The sequence below is a fragment of the Staurois parvus genome, unplaced genomic scaffold, assembly GCF_062004578.1.
Source record: "Staurois parvus isolate SC_StPar_1 unplaced genomic scaffold, SC_StPar_1.0 ptg000165l, whole genome shotgun sequence".
NCBI lineage: Eukaryota > Metazoa > Chordata > Amphibia > Anura > Ranidae > Staurois > Staurois parvus.
Window position 1 is genome coordinate 12,146,235 of NW_028317961.1, and position 15,913 is coordinate 12,162,147.

Here is a 15,913-nt window from a genome sequence, read left to right on the forward strand (position 1 = left end):
CGAATCCACACAGCTGTGGGCGATGCTGGCCGGGTACTGTCCTGTAGGGGAGGAGGAGAGCTTAGGATTCCGAAAGCTGCCTCCCCCTGCCACTGCTTTGCACTGCGCCGACCAAGCTCTTGCTGTTGTGATATTTGGCAGAGTGGGAATTCGATTGGATCTCAAAGCTTTTTCAAGGTCAATGTCACGGCACCCCTGAGGACCTCAGGCGGCACCCTGGGGTGTCACGTCACCCCAGTTGAGATTTGCTGCTCTAGCACACTAGTGGTAAATAAGAAATATTATTATGCAATAATTCATATTTATTTAACCAAAAAGAAAATGTTAAAATACTGAAAATGTTATTTTTTTAGTCATGAAGAAATATATATTCACAACACACTATACAATGTCTTAAAAATTAACACTTTTCTCAGGAATTTAATGTCAGGCTAAATATCACAATAGCTTTAAAACAAGCCTTGGTACACTTCACATACAGAATCTTGAACTGTTACAGTTTGATATTTGTTTGAGTGCAAAACAAATAGGAATTTAAACAAGACACAAAAATCAACACCCCAAAACATAAGAATAACAGCGACTCTGGTAATAAAAGAAATATAGCAAACATAATCTAAAATACAGTAAATGATAAAAAGTGATTTCCAATGACTTATGTTACCCACTCACATCAAATATACAGAATTGTACACAAAATCATTAGTACTTTTTATGCGTTTAAGTCAACAGATCATCAGCAAACTCACATCTTACAGTATCTACATGAAAAAAGACTGTTTGGCCCTACCTGCAGCAACAAATTAGGGAATTAGAATAACTAAAAGTTAACTGAAGAATTGTACATAAAATAGTAGGTGTTACTGTACAGAATATATTGCTAGATATTTTAGAATGTTATTCAGGGGAACAGACTTTTTAGGGTTAGGTGATGACTTCACATTAGTAAACAAAAACAGAGATAAAGTGCAGCAGTGGCTCTACCAGGAAACCTGGCAGGACTTATAGTTATACAGAATGATTTGTCAAGAAGACTGCTTTTCTCTGAGATCAGTAATGGCCTTCCAGATTGCACACAAGGTTCCTCCCCTGTAATGAAAAAAAAAAAAAAAAAAAAACATGTTACTTTGTGGAAAATATACAGTGGATTTTAAGGCATAACTCCATGCCATTGATGACTTCTCACTCTGAAAATGCTAGCTGTCAGGCTGACCCTCTGAAGTTAAATAATGCACTGCAGTAACACACATTAATGCACAAGTACAGTGGGGAAAATAATTATTTTATCACCTGCAAATTTTGTAAGTTTGCCCACTTCTAAAGAAATGAAAGGTCTATCATTTTTTTCATAGGTGCATTTTAAATGATAAAAGACATAATATCGACCACAAAACCAGAAAAAACACATGATACAAATGTTATAAATTGAGTTGCAGTTCAGTTAGTAAAATAAGTATTTGATCCCCAGGCAAAACATGACTTAGTACCTGGTGAAGAAACCCTTCTTGGCAAGCACAGGTAAGACATTTCTTGTGGTCGATTTACCAGGTTTGCACACATCTCAGGAGGGATTTTGGTCTTCTTTACAGATCTTCTCTAAATCCTCAGGGTTTCTTGGCGGTTGCTTGGCAACTCAAATGTTTCAGCTCCCTCCATACATTTTCTATAGGATTAAGGTCTGGAGACTGGCTAGGCCACTCTATTACCTTAATGTGCTTCTTCTTGAGCCACTCCTTTGTTGCCTTGGTGGTATGTTTTGGGTCATTGTCATGCAGGAACACCCATCCAGGACCCATGTTCAATCCCCTGGCTGAGGGAAGAAGGTTCTCATCCAGGATTTTACAATACATGGCCCTGCCCATTGACCCCTCAAGGCAGCAAAGTTAGCCTGTACCTTTAGCAGAGAAATAGTCCCAAAGCATAATATTTCCACCTCCATGCTTGACTGTAGGGATGTCTTCTTAGAGTTATAGTCAGCATTTTTCTTCCTCCAAACACGGTGAGTCGCGTTAATGCCAAACAGCTCAATTGTGGTCTCATCTGACCACAGCACTTTCTCCCAGTCCTTCTCTGAATCATTTAGTTGTTCATCGGTAAACTTCAGATGGACCTGTACATGTGCCTTCTTAAGGAGGGGGACCTTGCAGGCGCTGCAGGATTTCAATTCATAGCGAAGTATTGTGTTACCAGTGGTTTGTTTAGTGACTGTGGTCCCAACATCCTTGAAATCATTCACAAGCTCCTCCTGTGTAGTTCTGGGCTGATCCCTCACTTTTCTCATGATCATCCTTACCCCATGAGGCAAAATCTTGCATTGAGCTCCAGACCAAGGGCGACTGATGGTTATTTTGTATTTCTTTCATTTGCGAATAAATGCTCCAATAGTTGTCTCCCTCTCACCAAGCTTCTTGCTAATAGGTTTTTAGCCCATTTCAGCCTCATGCAGGTCTACAATCTTGTCCCTGACGTCCTTTGACAGCTCCTTGCCCATGATGGTGAGGTTTGAATGGAAGAAAGATTCTGTGGACAGGTGTCTTTTATACACATAAGTTGTCATTAGGAGCACCTTCCTAAATTGACAGGACTAATCTGTGTACCACATGAGCACATAGCCAGTCTGTGAAAGTCAGAATTATTGTTGGTTGGCAGGGGATCAAATACTTATTTTACTCACTGAACTGCAACTCAATTTCTAACATTTGTATCGTGTGTTTTTTACTGGATTTTTGGTTGATATTCTGTCTCTATCATTTAAGATACAACTATTATAAAAATTAGTGACCCTCCATTTCTCTGTAAGTGGGAAAACTTAAAAAATCTGCAGGGGATCAAATAATTATTTTGCCCACTGTATAGGCAAGCTGTGGTGTGCACTGCCATTCATTCTAAATAGCTCCCAGAGGCACATGTACACATTAACACATGAAAAAGCATGTAATAATACATTTTATCATTCTGAATAAGACCTAATACTTGGAGCCAGTGATCCAGTTTTCTGCCTTTCCTTATTTGCCTACTTGTTCTGTGTCACTGAATCAGGAAAAATTGAAGCCAGATGGTCACCATAACAATCAGACAGTTAACATTTTTTCAAAAACGCCAGTCCCCATGTTAAACTTTGCAAAGGTTTACTTTAAAACTCATCTGATGTCCACACCTTTTTATCACCTTATAGTTCTTTAACCCAATATTGTATGAATTGTAACAGATTTATGCTTGGAAATGCCTTAAAATACCCTTTTCTCCAGATACAAATGCTGATTTCTGTCCTCCCACTCCAGTGCCCTGTCCCGATATACTGTAGCTCAGGCATTCTCAACTAGGGTTCTTCCAGAAGTTGTTAGGGATTATTTGAGCAGTAGTGGATAGATCTCTTGCCTAATAGCGTTTGGCAGCAACACCACTCTGCAGAGGCAGCAACATGGAACCAGTGGAGCATCTCCTCTGGTTTCTCAGGTAAGTAACCACTGACACCAATGATCATGTTAGCTGTCTGTAATGTAGGAAGAACTAATGTAAGAAGCATTCTTGACTCTTCCCCCCCTCCCACAAAGTACAAGGGCAGTACACTGACCACCATTGTAATGTTGTAACATTGTTCTCAGATTATAAACATGGCTACAAATTTGCAGAAAAACTGTACAAAAACTTAAAGGGGTCGATTTCTAAATGTTTTCAAACAAGATTCACACAGTTTTCACCCAGGATTCGCTCATTTTTTCCAATGACACAAAATAATAAAATGTGTAAATCTTGTGTGAACATTGCTTTTGCAGATAAGAAACTCTATCTTCACTAATCAGTAGATACATGCATATACAGTAGAAGTTTATTTAAAATCGTTTTTATTTGTAAAAACATAAAGGTCTATTTATAAATGTTTTTACAAATAAAAACATTTATAAGTAGACCTCTGTATGTGTGTATCTACTGATTAGTGAAGGTAGATTTTCTTATCTGTGTCCGGGATTGTGTCCATGGGCTTTTGTTCACTTCTATGGGATAGCAAAATCAACTTTAAAGGTAAATACACCTGTTAATTAGTTCTGAATGATCTTAAAAGTATCACAGACCGGTGTCAAATTGGAGCCATGAACCAACTATCAGAGGTCCTTACTTCTTGTTGTGGCTCTTAGTCACACACACATTTTAAAGCGGTAGTAAACCGCATACTTGCACATTATGAGAGACTTGCCTAAAAACGAAGCCTTTCAGCAGAACGCTGTCATGGCTCCCATCTTCACCTAGTCTTCCTTCCACGTTCACAGGCTGTGACCGTTTGACTGGCCAAGCCGTGATGACATCACTCCTGCACATGCATGTGGAAGTCTCCGCGACAGGGAACAGCTCTCTCAATAGAGAGCACACTATCCATTTAGAGTGCAGTGTGCATGTACCGGTGACATCGCCAGCACTGCTAAAGTAAACCTCTCTTAAACGGTGCATGTTTGGGAGATATTTACTGTACCTACAGGTAAGACTTATTATAGGTTTACCTGTAGGTATAAATAAACAAACAAACGGGACTTTACTACCACTTTAAAATGATATATTTTTTTTCAGCTTAGAAAAGCTATGAAGCCTATACAATTTGGCTTCATTAATCATTGGGGGAGATTTACTAAAACCAGAGCACTCATAATCTGATGCAGCTGTGCATGGTAGCCAGTCAGCTTTAACTTCAGACTGTTTAACCATTTGCCTACCAGGCACTTATACCCCCTTCCTTACCAGGCCAATTTTCAGCTTTCAGCGCTGCCGCAGCCGCACTTTGATTGACAATTGCGCGGTCATGCAACATTGTACCCATATGAAATTTTGATCATTTTTTTCTCACAAATAGAGCTTTCTTTTGGTGGTATTTAATCGCCACTGGGCGCTTTACTTTTTGCGCTATAAATAAAAAAAGTGCAAAAAATTTGAAAAAAAAAAAAAAGTTTATTTGTTTCTTTTATAAAATTTTTCAAACAGGTATTTTTTCTCCTTCACTGATGTGCGTTGATGAGGCAGCACTGATGGGCATTGATAGGTGGCACTGATGGGCACTGATAGGCAGCACTAAAGGGCACAGATAGGCAGTACTAATGAGGTGGCACGGATAGGCGGCACTGATAGACAGCACTAATTAGGGGTCACGGATAGGCGGCACTGATATGCGGCACTGATAGGTGACACTGATTATGGGTACTGATAGACGGCACTGACTGGCATCACTGCTGGGCACTGACTGGCACAACCCCTGGGCACTGACTGGTGGCACTGACTGGCAGCACTGCTGGGCTGCACTGGTGGGTGGCACTGGTGGGCAGCACTGGTGGGTGGGCACAGGTGGGTGGCACTGGTGGGCACAGGTGGGTGGCACTGGTGGGCACAGGTGGGTGGCACTGGTGGGCACATGTAGGTGGCACTTCTGGGCACAGGTAGGTGGCACTGCAGAGTGGCACAGGTGGGTGCACTGCTGGGCACAGGTGGGGGCACTGCTGGGCATAGGTGGGGGCACTGCTGGGCATGGGTGGGCGGAGCTAGTGGGCGCACTGCTGGGCGGAACTTGCGGGTGTCACTGCTGGGCACCGATCATCAGGGCACTGATCATCAGTGCCCTGATGATCGGTGCTGATCCCCGCTCTGACAACTGCCGGTTCTCGGCAGTACTTTCCTCACGATCTGACAGCGTGAGGAAAGTGCAGCCAAGAACCGGCACTTGCATTTCCCTGTGATCAGCGTGTCATTGGACACCGCTGATCACGTGGTAAAAGGCCGCTGTGATTGGCCTTTTACCACATCACGTGATCAGCTGTGTCCATAGGACACAGTGATCACGGAGATCGCCGGGTGCGCGCCCCCTGGGGCGCGCAGGAGAGCGCGTTCTGGTAGGACGTCATATGACGTCCACCCAGAACGGGCCGGCCGCGGTGAAGCCGTCATTCGACTATGCGCGGTCGGCAAGAGGTTAATTAAGCTCTGACAATAAAACCTGAAAGCTGATTGGTTTCTATGCAAAGCTGTACCAGATTTTGCACACTCCAGTTTTCATAAAGCTCCCCCATTGTCTACTTATCCAGAGTACAAAAACAAGCAAAAACAGGGAAAACAAGTCTTCTCTTTTTAATCCTTTATGAAAAGAAATATAATCCAAACTGGCTTACATCACCTGGAGATACTGGAACCACGATATACTTCTATAAGGTTCTATGATACTATTTGTAAATAGGCACTAATGTTGGTAACCTACCTGAGATCCATAGACTTTAAGTCATCTCTTGTAACATGCCACTGGATATCCTCCAACCGATAATCTTCTGCCAAAAACTAAAGCAAATTGGAAAGTATGAGTAGCATACTGTTATAGGAAAGCATTACAAAATAATAAAGCATAATACAGTATAAATTCAGAAGATTAGATGATCTCAAATAATTGCTAGATTTTTCATACTACTCTTTTATAATGCTGCAATGTTAAAATAAATTTGCTAAGCTACATATTTCCAATACAAGTCCAGCAAATCATCAACTTTTAATACTATCAAGGGTGGTGCAGAATGGGAAGAGCATTATCCAGGTGCACAACACAAAGTAAATGGTATTAACACCCTGACACTTACAATGATGATCTATTTAGTATAATTCTAATGTAGAAACAGTGGTTGCATAGATTTGCAAATATGTGTATGTATTTTGTGAGTTAAAGCTGCACTCCAAAATTAAAAAAAAACCCTTGCAGTGTGAAGCCCTCACACTGCAAAAGTCTAATGGTCATTTAGCCTAGGAGTAGAGGAATCGGCTATATTATATAGTATTGCTATATTAATAATGAATCATTTATTTACTTACACATTTATTAGATTACTAGTGCTGATCAGAGCGCCTCACTGTGTCCATTTCTTAGTATTGCTGCTATTTTCTATTGCTGCTTCATTTTTTGCATCATTATCTATTTATTTATATGCACGTCTTATTTGATTTTTATTTAGACTATTTTAGCGCTGCACCTTTTTTATTTTCATTTTATTTTCATATCCTATTTGTATCACTATCTTGAAGTATTGATGTTCATGTAAATAATCTACTTTCCAGGCAGGGCGGCTTCTACACTCCAGAAGACCGCCATGGTCTCCTTGGCTTGTAGTATAGGCCTGTAATGGCAGTCCCCGAGTTACAAACTTATGACTTACATACGACTCGTACTTAAGAACAGAGGCAGCGTGACACCACACCAGTCCCAGAAACCGCTTGGTGGCCATCTTACTGCTCACTGCATGCTGCCACCTACTGTCTAGATGACCCGCCAGCAATCCCTCATCACTGGCAAGTTAACCTTTCCCTATGCTATCCAAAATGTAAAAATATTTTTTTGGCTTGAGTTACCGGTTCCAACTTACATACAAATTCAACTTAAGGACAAAGCTGCAGAAACTATCTTGTTCATAACCCAGGGACTGCCTGTACTTGTAATCACACTGGAAGAAAGAACACTAAAGGTCCAGAAAACTTCTAATACGGTCACTTTCTTTTAATCAAGCCGTGCTGAAAGGGGCATTTTGGACCCTCAAAACATGTTGGCCACTCTTTGGATTGTCCCTGACCTTTTTTTGGAATAAAGCTGTATCTTAACCTCTTAGCATTGGTGTGGAACTTCAGACTCCATTTTTGTTATATTACTAAGTATCACGTAACCAGGAAGATTAACCGCTTGCCTGCCACCCTATAGCAGATGTACTGCTACAGGGCAGCACAGCTGCGCACTATCACGTGTGTGTATGTGTGTGTGTATATATATATATATATATATATATATATATATATATATATATATATATATATATATATATTTATACACACACACTTGTGATTTGCATTTCTGGGTAGGGGGCGCTTGCTATTGTCTGCCGGGGATGTCAATCACCTGGCCAGGACTCGGTGATCATCGGCAAAGCTGACAGGGGAGAGACCTGTGTATAAACAACACAGGTCTCTCTACTGTCAGCATGGACATGCTGCTTTGTATCTCTCTGCACAGCAGAGAGAGATACAAAGCAGCATGTCTCCCAAGTAAAGCAGCACACAGCACACAATGTAAAGCACACACAGCGCAGTGTTAACCCTTTGATCGCCCCAGATGTGAACCCCTTCCTGCCCAGTGTCATTAGTACAGTGTCAATGCTTTTTATTAGTACTGATCACTGTATTAGTGTCACTGGGGATGTCAGTGGTAGTTAGTCAGTTCCCCCCCCAGTGTCAGAATGCCCACCACAGTTCCGCTATAAGTCACTGATCGCTGCCATTACTAGTATAAAATAAATAAAAATTACAGTATATATGCAGCCAATTGCAGACGCTATAACTTTCACGTAAACCCATTAATTTACACTTTTTGGGATTTTTTTTAGCACAGAAATGTAGCAGAATACATTTTGGCCTAAATTTATGAAGAAATTGTATTTTTTAAATTTTTTTATTGGACATGTTTTATAGCAAAAAGTCAAAAATGTTGGGTTTTTTTTTTAGGCATTTTTAATACCTTGTTTATTGTATCCTCATCCACATGATGCTGCTGCAACCAGTAAATAAGTTCAAGATCTTCATTACTTGTATTAGATGGTCTTGTGTGGGAAACTGAAATCCCAGGAATATCTAAACAAAAATATATATTAAAAAAATCATGATCAAGAATAGTTTGATGAAATAATTATATTAAGATCATACATTTATGTGCGTCCTAAACAATATAAAGAAAGCAGGGCACAGTGTAATTTATGTGCAAACACTCTGTTGGAAAAGATATGACATAATCCACTACTAGAATAAAGTGTATGTAACCCCAAAAATATTTTCTCATTAATGTGTCTATTTTGTTATTTTAAGTATATTTCTACAATACATTACATATACCTGATGAGCCTTCCAGCTCCCTTCTGTCCTTTTCATTCTGTCCACACCAAGTACATATTGCATCTCCCTTTCTTTATAGACATACAAGGCACTGTGTCAACACTTATCATACCTGTATCTCCTGTAATCAATTTGGTTGCCATGCCCCACCTGGACAGCACTGCTGTTTTGATTGACAGCAGCTCCCAGCTGTAGCCTTGCTGTCAAAACAGCAGCTGCAAATTGCATCATCCTTGTGAAACACAGTGTACACAGACAGGCAATGTTCCTCCTTGCTGTGTATCATATCATAAAATGCCCACCTCTTTGGTAAACAGACACCCCCCCCCCAACCTCCCAGTATACAGAAAAGGGACCAAATGGAAGGCTGTGCAGTCACATGGCCACCATTTAAAACTCAAAAAAGTACTACACATTTACATTTTATAAAAACAGACAATGCAGTTAATATTTCATGTAAGACCATGGTGCCATGAGTTCTGAAAGACCAATTTGGGGTATAAAAAAGGTAGTCCATTTAAGAGTACCTATACTGAGAAAATAAGTGAAATGGGAAATCATTTAACATTGGATAAAAGGTCTGTAACCCTCAAATAAAACTCGTGGAGTTTTGTTTGATACATTACAGATCTTAACAACAGTGTTCTGTCATCTTGGATAAAACCCAAGCCACGTCCCCAGATATATATATTTTTTATATATATATATATATAGTACATTGTTTGGTACCACCTCTTGCATGATACACAACATTTATAATAGTAAAACATTTTAAGAGATCTAAGTAACCTTTTACTTACTTATTGGCTGGGATCTGTGCTGAAGACGTCTGATCTCTTGATCTTTCTCTTCAATAGCCTGCCGAAGAAGAGCCTGAAAATCTTTTTCCTTCTGTAACAGTTCCTCTAGAAGCCTAAACAGCAGAGAAATATATGCAGCAGTTAAAAGGCTATGCTTTGTTTTCAATTTCTCACCATTGATTTTACAGAATAGGTTCACCTTTGGGAACATATTCCAGCCATTTTTAGGGTGGAATATGTAACATGTTCTCACTGCTGCAGCCACTGCCCGATTTCCCCCAACCCCCATGACAACAGTATGGGGAGAAATTCCCCATTCAAGCTGTCATTTTTTAAAACAGTGCTGTAGTGTGAGGCTCCGCTCACATGGTTGTGTCATTCATTCACAGAGTTCTTAGTGGCTGTCAGCTTGTGGTTCTCAATGAATTACCATGGCGCTGTAATAGTTCATTGATTTTACCTGTCAGTATATCTGCTTGCCCATACATCCCATACAGACAAGGAAGGTATACTGACAGGTTTGCAGGAGACCTGGATAGCACCAGCAATCTGCTGACCACTGGTGAAATGTTTACAGGCTCCTGCAACAAAAAATAATGAATGCACCTTTTTTTTACCTGCAGAAAAATGTGCATTTATTAATTTTGGTCAAAAGGTGAACTTATTGTTTTAAGGAGGAAACCCATTTTCGCTGTGAGGGTGGTCCAATGTTCAGTAAGGCAGGTGCGAAGAACAGTTGCTATGTGCAAAGTATATAATATCAACCCCCTTGTACTACCTTACTAAATACAGCTATGGTCTAAATAGAGAGAGGGAGTCATTCTGGTGCCCCAATATTATAGACTGAGCTTTTTTGGAAAGTAGAGTTGATATATTACTTATTTATTTAAAAGAAAACTTCTGTTCGCTTATTGGTCTTTTTTTTTTACATTGAGCTGACATACATATTTATCCACCAACCAAGAACTTTACTTACCTGTTTGACTCAATTTTTAGTCTTCCCAGTTGCATGTTGAGTGATCTCTGCGCATTCTGAGAGTCATGAGACACGGTGGAGCTGAGGGTGCTCACACCTGATGTATGTACATTGTCCTCATTCACTGCACTAGGGACTTGGCTGGGCTCTTGTGTGGTGTGTTCGTTGTGATCCTCCTCAACCTCTATGTCATCTTGGTCTGCTGGGTCACTTTCAGAGGTAATGCTGAAATGTGGCCTCAGTTCTGTGGATTTAAAATTATAGTTCGGATCATTTTCAGGATGGCATACACATTGATAGACTTTGAATATTTCACTGCTACATATTACCAGCTGTATGATTTCTATTCAGTAATTTTTCATATTTTGGCCATCTAAAGCTAGTACTCTAGCCAAAAATAACAACATAAAGATAAGTAGTCAATTAACAGATAAAACAACAAAACTATCTTTTGCTTCAATATTGGTCTTAAATCTATAGATTTCTACTTCAGTACTTTTATATATGTCCTCAGTCTGATTACCAGCATGATTCAACCCACTTTTTCCAATTATAGGTTGCTCTGGACACACCTCAGCCTGTGATTGGACAATTAAAAGGAGAAAAAGTAGAGTGAAGAGCCCATCTCTGTCACACTGCTTTCTCCTGCTCTCAGCATGCTTCTTCTCTGCACATGAACTCTTTGGGATTTTAAAAGCTGGATTGATACCTCTCTGGATTGAAGGCAGGTAAGTATGAAATTAGTAAAGGAGCTGGAGTCCTCTTTACCACTAACTACGTTTACATACAAATTCCTGTCTTATAAGCTACAGTGATCACAAAAACTGGGTAAAGCCCACCTGTTAGTGCCTCAGAGATCCAACACCTGTTCTCAGCTCTAGCAGTAGAACACATGCTATGCATGAATTTTACCCTTTCAGAGTGACCACATTCAACATCAGAGCTGTATTCAGATGATGAAGCCCGGAGATGCTAACGCAGATTTTTTTTTTTTTTTGGAGGGAAAGGGGGAAAGTATGCAAAGTCATAAAATAAGATCCCATCTCCTGGGAGAAGGCTTAACACATAGCATTCTGCAGTGGTTTATGTGGATTGTATTTTGCATATAAACAACCTCAAGGAATCCTTGGGGGCTAAAGAGGAAAACATCAGAGTAGCTATCCACCACTGAAAGATCAAAGGGCAAGCTGTGCGACAAAATGTGGTGCCCAACTCCCTGCCCTTTTCACCAACTCGTGACAAAAGACTGGCCAATCTCACACCGCGCTGTCACTTACGTAACAATGCCACTCTTAGCTGCACCCTGCAAAAGATTTTCCAGCTCACGGCACCAAGATCTAGGTGCCAGCAGCCTGACAGTGATTGTCACTGGGTAAGGTTACCTAAGCAATAAACCCTTTTAACCTTCTAACCTGCCACCAGATAGCTTTGGGCCCATCACCCCTTCAGAATATTAGCAAGAACAAGTACGAAAAATAAACGTCTGTACACACACTGTCACCACAGACAGGTATATTCAGAGATTTATCATATACAGCAGCACTCTTCAAGAGACAGGAATTCTTTTAGTTTGCATTAGCGCATTTAGAGACAATTAGAGAACACTTTTCAAAATTTGGTTTAATAATGAACAGGTCAAAATGTTGCAAATAAAATATTTATCAAAACAAAGATATTACAAAGTAACAAGTTACAGAGAACAAGCAACAGCAAGACAAAGAAGTGAAAAAAGGTAAATACTTTGTTTTAGCAGAGTTCAATCAAAAGGTGAGCAAGGTGTTATCGGCTCTCATAACTTGACAGATGTTCCTTGGATGATGGTACATGAGAGCTGACAACTTTTGGATCAGTCTCTTTTTCTCTGGTATCATGGGGTACTGTCAGAAACTATCTGACCAATTAGGTGGTTGAGGAGTGGCCATGGGGGTGTATCGTGGCCAGCGCCGTGGATAAGGGAGTACCACCAGTTCTCCTGTACAGGGCCCAGGCAGCTGGGTGAAGTGGATGTGGGCAGGGAGAGTGATCAGCATGTCGGCGGGGGGGAGGGGGGCAATTACTGGAATCATTCCCCTGATTGGCTTTCTGTCGCAGCTAAAAGCTGGATTCTTCTCCTCTCCCTCAGCTGACTTTCAGCTGCTGCATAGAGTGGGATCGTTTCCAGTAATTCCCTCCCCACCACACCCATCACCCTCCCTGTGCACCATACATTTCTTCCTTCTGCCCAGGCCACCCTACGTGCCCCCACCCTTTAAGTGCTACTGGCTTCCCTCCTCCCCTTCCCACTGACAGCTGCAAGCACACAATAAGATCCTTCAGGATGGAGAGTGGGGTAGGGTCCAGTAACATGTCATATTTTCCAGCCCCATTCTTTCCTGAATGAACACAGTGCATGATTGGTAATGATCACTCACTGTGTTCATTCACAACTGAGGCATAGTAAACTTTGTTTTCTTTGGGGGCCCTGTCAGGTTGGCTGTATGGGGGACCCGTGGTTTCTAACATCAGCCCTGATCATGGCTCTCCCTTACACACAGTTTTATACTAATAATAATATCTTCCACTATGTACATGCTGCATGCTGTAAACAGGTAGATAATTGTTTGGCATTATATTTTGTGATACCAAACACAGAGTATTTCGAATGGGCCTGTCACCCAGGAGCTATCTGACTGCCCCTCCCCTTCTGTATGCTCTAGCTTAGCCATGTACTGTATGAGTACAATTTTTTTGGTATGATATTCCACATTCAAATATATACTTAATATTGGTGTGTCTTCAGCCTGATTGATTTTATGAATTCTGTGTGTAGTTTTGAAATATTGAGTTGGGCACGGCAGGGGGTCTCCAAAGGTCAATGCAAATCTGACTGCTTTACGATCCCCATTTTTTGGCACTCTATGTGTTCCTAGTGCTTTAATTGCCCTATAAACCATGGTGACTGAACTGAAGGATTTTGTCAACGTTTTACGATAGGTCGGAGGGAAGTGTTAATCTGAAGATTTTGTATGGTCAGCAGAAACTAACAGACATCCCTCCAGGACTTCAATTAGCTCTTTACAGCTCTGGCAAAGGCCTGGGTGCTGGTGTCTGTTGACCCTAAGTTGAGATAACCGGCTCTTTTGAAGTGTGTTAAAAGTTAAGGCTATGAATTCCATGAATTGAAGGAGGAGAGAGGGGGTAAGATCACTGGGCTATGCCTATTCTCATGACAAAAATGTCTGAGACCTGAACAAAATGGATGCAGCTTTTATGTGCCTAATGCCACGAGCAATACAAGCTGTAGCCTGATATTGACCTATGTCAATGTACTTGCTCACAGTGTAACAGCACTATTTGCTGGAGTATATCAGCCATCATGGAATCCTATGAGAAATGTGGATAAGAGGAAAGGAACACTCCAGGAGTGTTAGGTATGCCGAAAAGGATTGGTCTTTAGTATGGCTATGCAATGATGTATTCAGTTCTTGTTGCCCTAGGCAAAACTAAAATTGAGCATCGCCCAGTACCACCAGCAGCCCCCCCAGGCCCCCGTTAATACTAAAATTGGGCACCCACCACCACCACATCAACAACCCCCAGCCCCCACTACTCTGTGCTAACCACCGCCAAATATGCCGCCCCCTTGAAAATTGCTGCCCTGGGCAAACGCCTTGTTTGCCTCGCAGGGAATATGCTGCTGTGTCTGTGTATGATACTATTCTGTAACATCATTTAGTTCTTGTATTTGTTAGCGACTTTCTTTTCTTTGTAGCTAAATAAAACATTTGCTTATCTTAACACTTGTATAATTATCATCGTTACTATTATAACTATTAAAGAAGAAGTACAGCCAAAGCTCGTTCGCCTGTACTTCTCCTGTGGATCACAGTAGTGCAAAAAGAAGAGGCTAAAGTCCGCTGTCAGCTGATGTCGCTCCAGGCTCGGGAAAGATCCGAACGGATGTCTGGACCGACACTTGGCTCAGCAACCTGCTGGTAGCCTGAGCCAGGCAATCCCTCCACAGGCCAGTGCAGGGGGAATCAGAGCAGAGAGAGTGGTGACTGACAGTCATGGAGCAATGAGAACTGTGCGATCAGTGGTCCTTGATTGCTCTGTTCTCAGTCTTTGAGCCAGCGGGGACAGATGCAGCATGGGACCGATGCTGCATCCACCTAAGTGAGTATGGTTTCTAAAAAGAAAAAAAAACCCTCAACTTCTCTTTTAGTATTATCAGAGTTCTTGCCTATTAGGCTAATTCAGCAACAGACAAAACAGAATATATGTATTTCAGCAGGGTAGAGGTAGGTTACTGCTTAACCACACTGGAAAAGCCTAGCTTTCTTGTATGACAGGGTGCCTGATCACACGTTTGAACAGAATTACAATTCTTTTGGCAGGTAAAATAATTTACATTTATTGTGCATTTAGATTTTTTCCTCGAGTTGAGCTGTGATACACTATTTCTTTCAAAGAATGTAATACCAATGTTTGATGCATGAGACCCCTCATGGAAAAAGTAATTGTAAATGCTTGATTTTTAAAATTTTACTAAAATAACAAACATTGTCATACTTGCTGACCCCCATTCTCCTCTTCTCAGGTCCCCTGCTGGCGCTCCGCGACCCCCCCAGCCAAGTGCCCCTATATCAAGCCGCTTGCTTTGGGAGCACTTGTGCATGCTCGCTCCCAAACTCTGCTCTCTGTGCCCACTGACAAACAAAGCGTGGTTGGAATGAGATCGGGCTCAGGTGAGTATAAAGTAATGGATATGTTGTGAAGCAAGCTGCTAGTGTGCCTGCCTCTAGCCATGGTGATTTTATGCTGGAGAATATATAGAAGGAGTTAAGCAGCACTTAAGACAGGTGAATGAAAAAAGTACTATCCAATTTACTATAGTAATGAACTCTAATCACATATGAGATTATAAAGTCAACAGACAATTGTTGTTTGACTTACCTGGAACTAATGTAGTAATGGCTGTTTGCACAGCCTTACGAATTATGCTGTCTAGAGCAAACATCCAGTGGGGCTTGATATTGTGGTTTCGGAGTACTGTATTCACCTGGTTAAACAGAAAACAATCTCTAAGCCTAAGCTTCACATTTATGTAAGATTGCAAATATTTGTGCAGCAATTGTTCTACTGTGCAAAAGTGAAGATTATGCTCTTCTAAGCAAAGTACATCTGATACTGATCTTTTGCAGAATTGTGAGCAATTATGAATATTTGAACAAATGAAAAGAAGGCAATTTCTAATGTGTAATTTAGA

At 41.0% G+C, this 15,913-nt stretch overlaps 1 protein-coding gene across 2 annotated transcripts in view; it reads right to left on the reverse strand.

The window, feature by feature from the left end:
- Positions 1-393: 393 nt before the first annotated feature.
- The window catches only part of MAP3K5 (mitogen-activated protein kinase kinase kinase 5), a 278,572-nt gene continuing 263,052 nt past the window's right edge, over positions 394-15,913 (reverse strand). For both annotated transcript variants that reach the window (XM_089676223.1, XM_089676222.1), the window contains 6 exons: positions 15,601-15,706; positions 10,666-10,909; positions 9,690-9,802; positions 8,519-8,631; positions 6,233-6,309; positions 394-1,089 (listed from right to left, as the gene is read on the reverse strand). In XM_089676223.1, the coding sequence (XP_089532349.1) occupies positions 1,026-1,089; positions 6,233-6,309; positions 8,519-8,631; positions 9,690-9,802; positions 10,666-10,909; positions 15,601-15,706 (717 nt within the window). In that variant the 3' untranslated portion in view covers positions 394-1,025. The remainder of the gene's footprint in view (positions 1,090-6,232; positions 6,310-8,518; positions 8,632-9,689; positions 9,803-10,665; positions 10,910-15,600; positions 15,707-15,913) is intronic.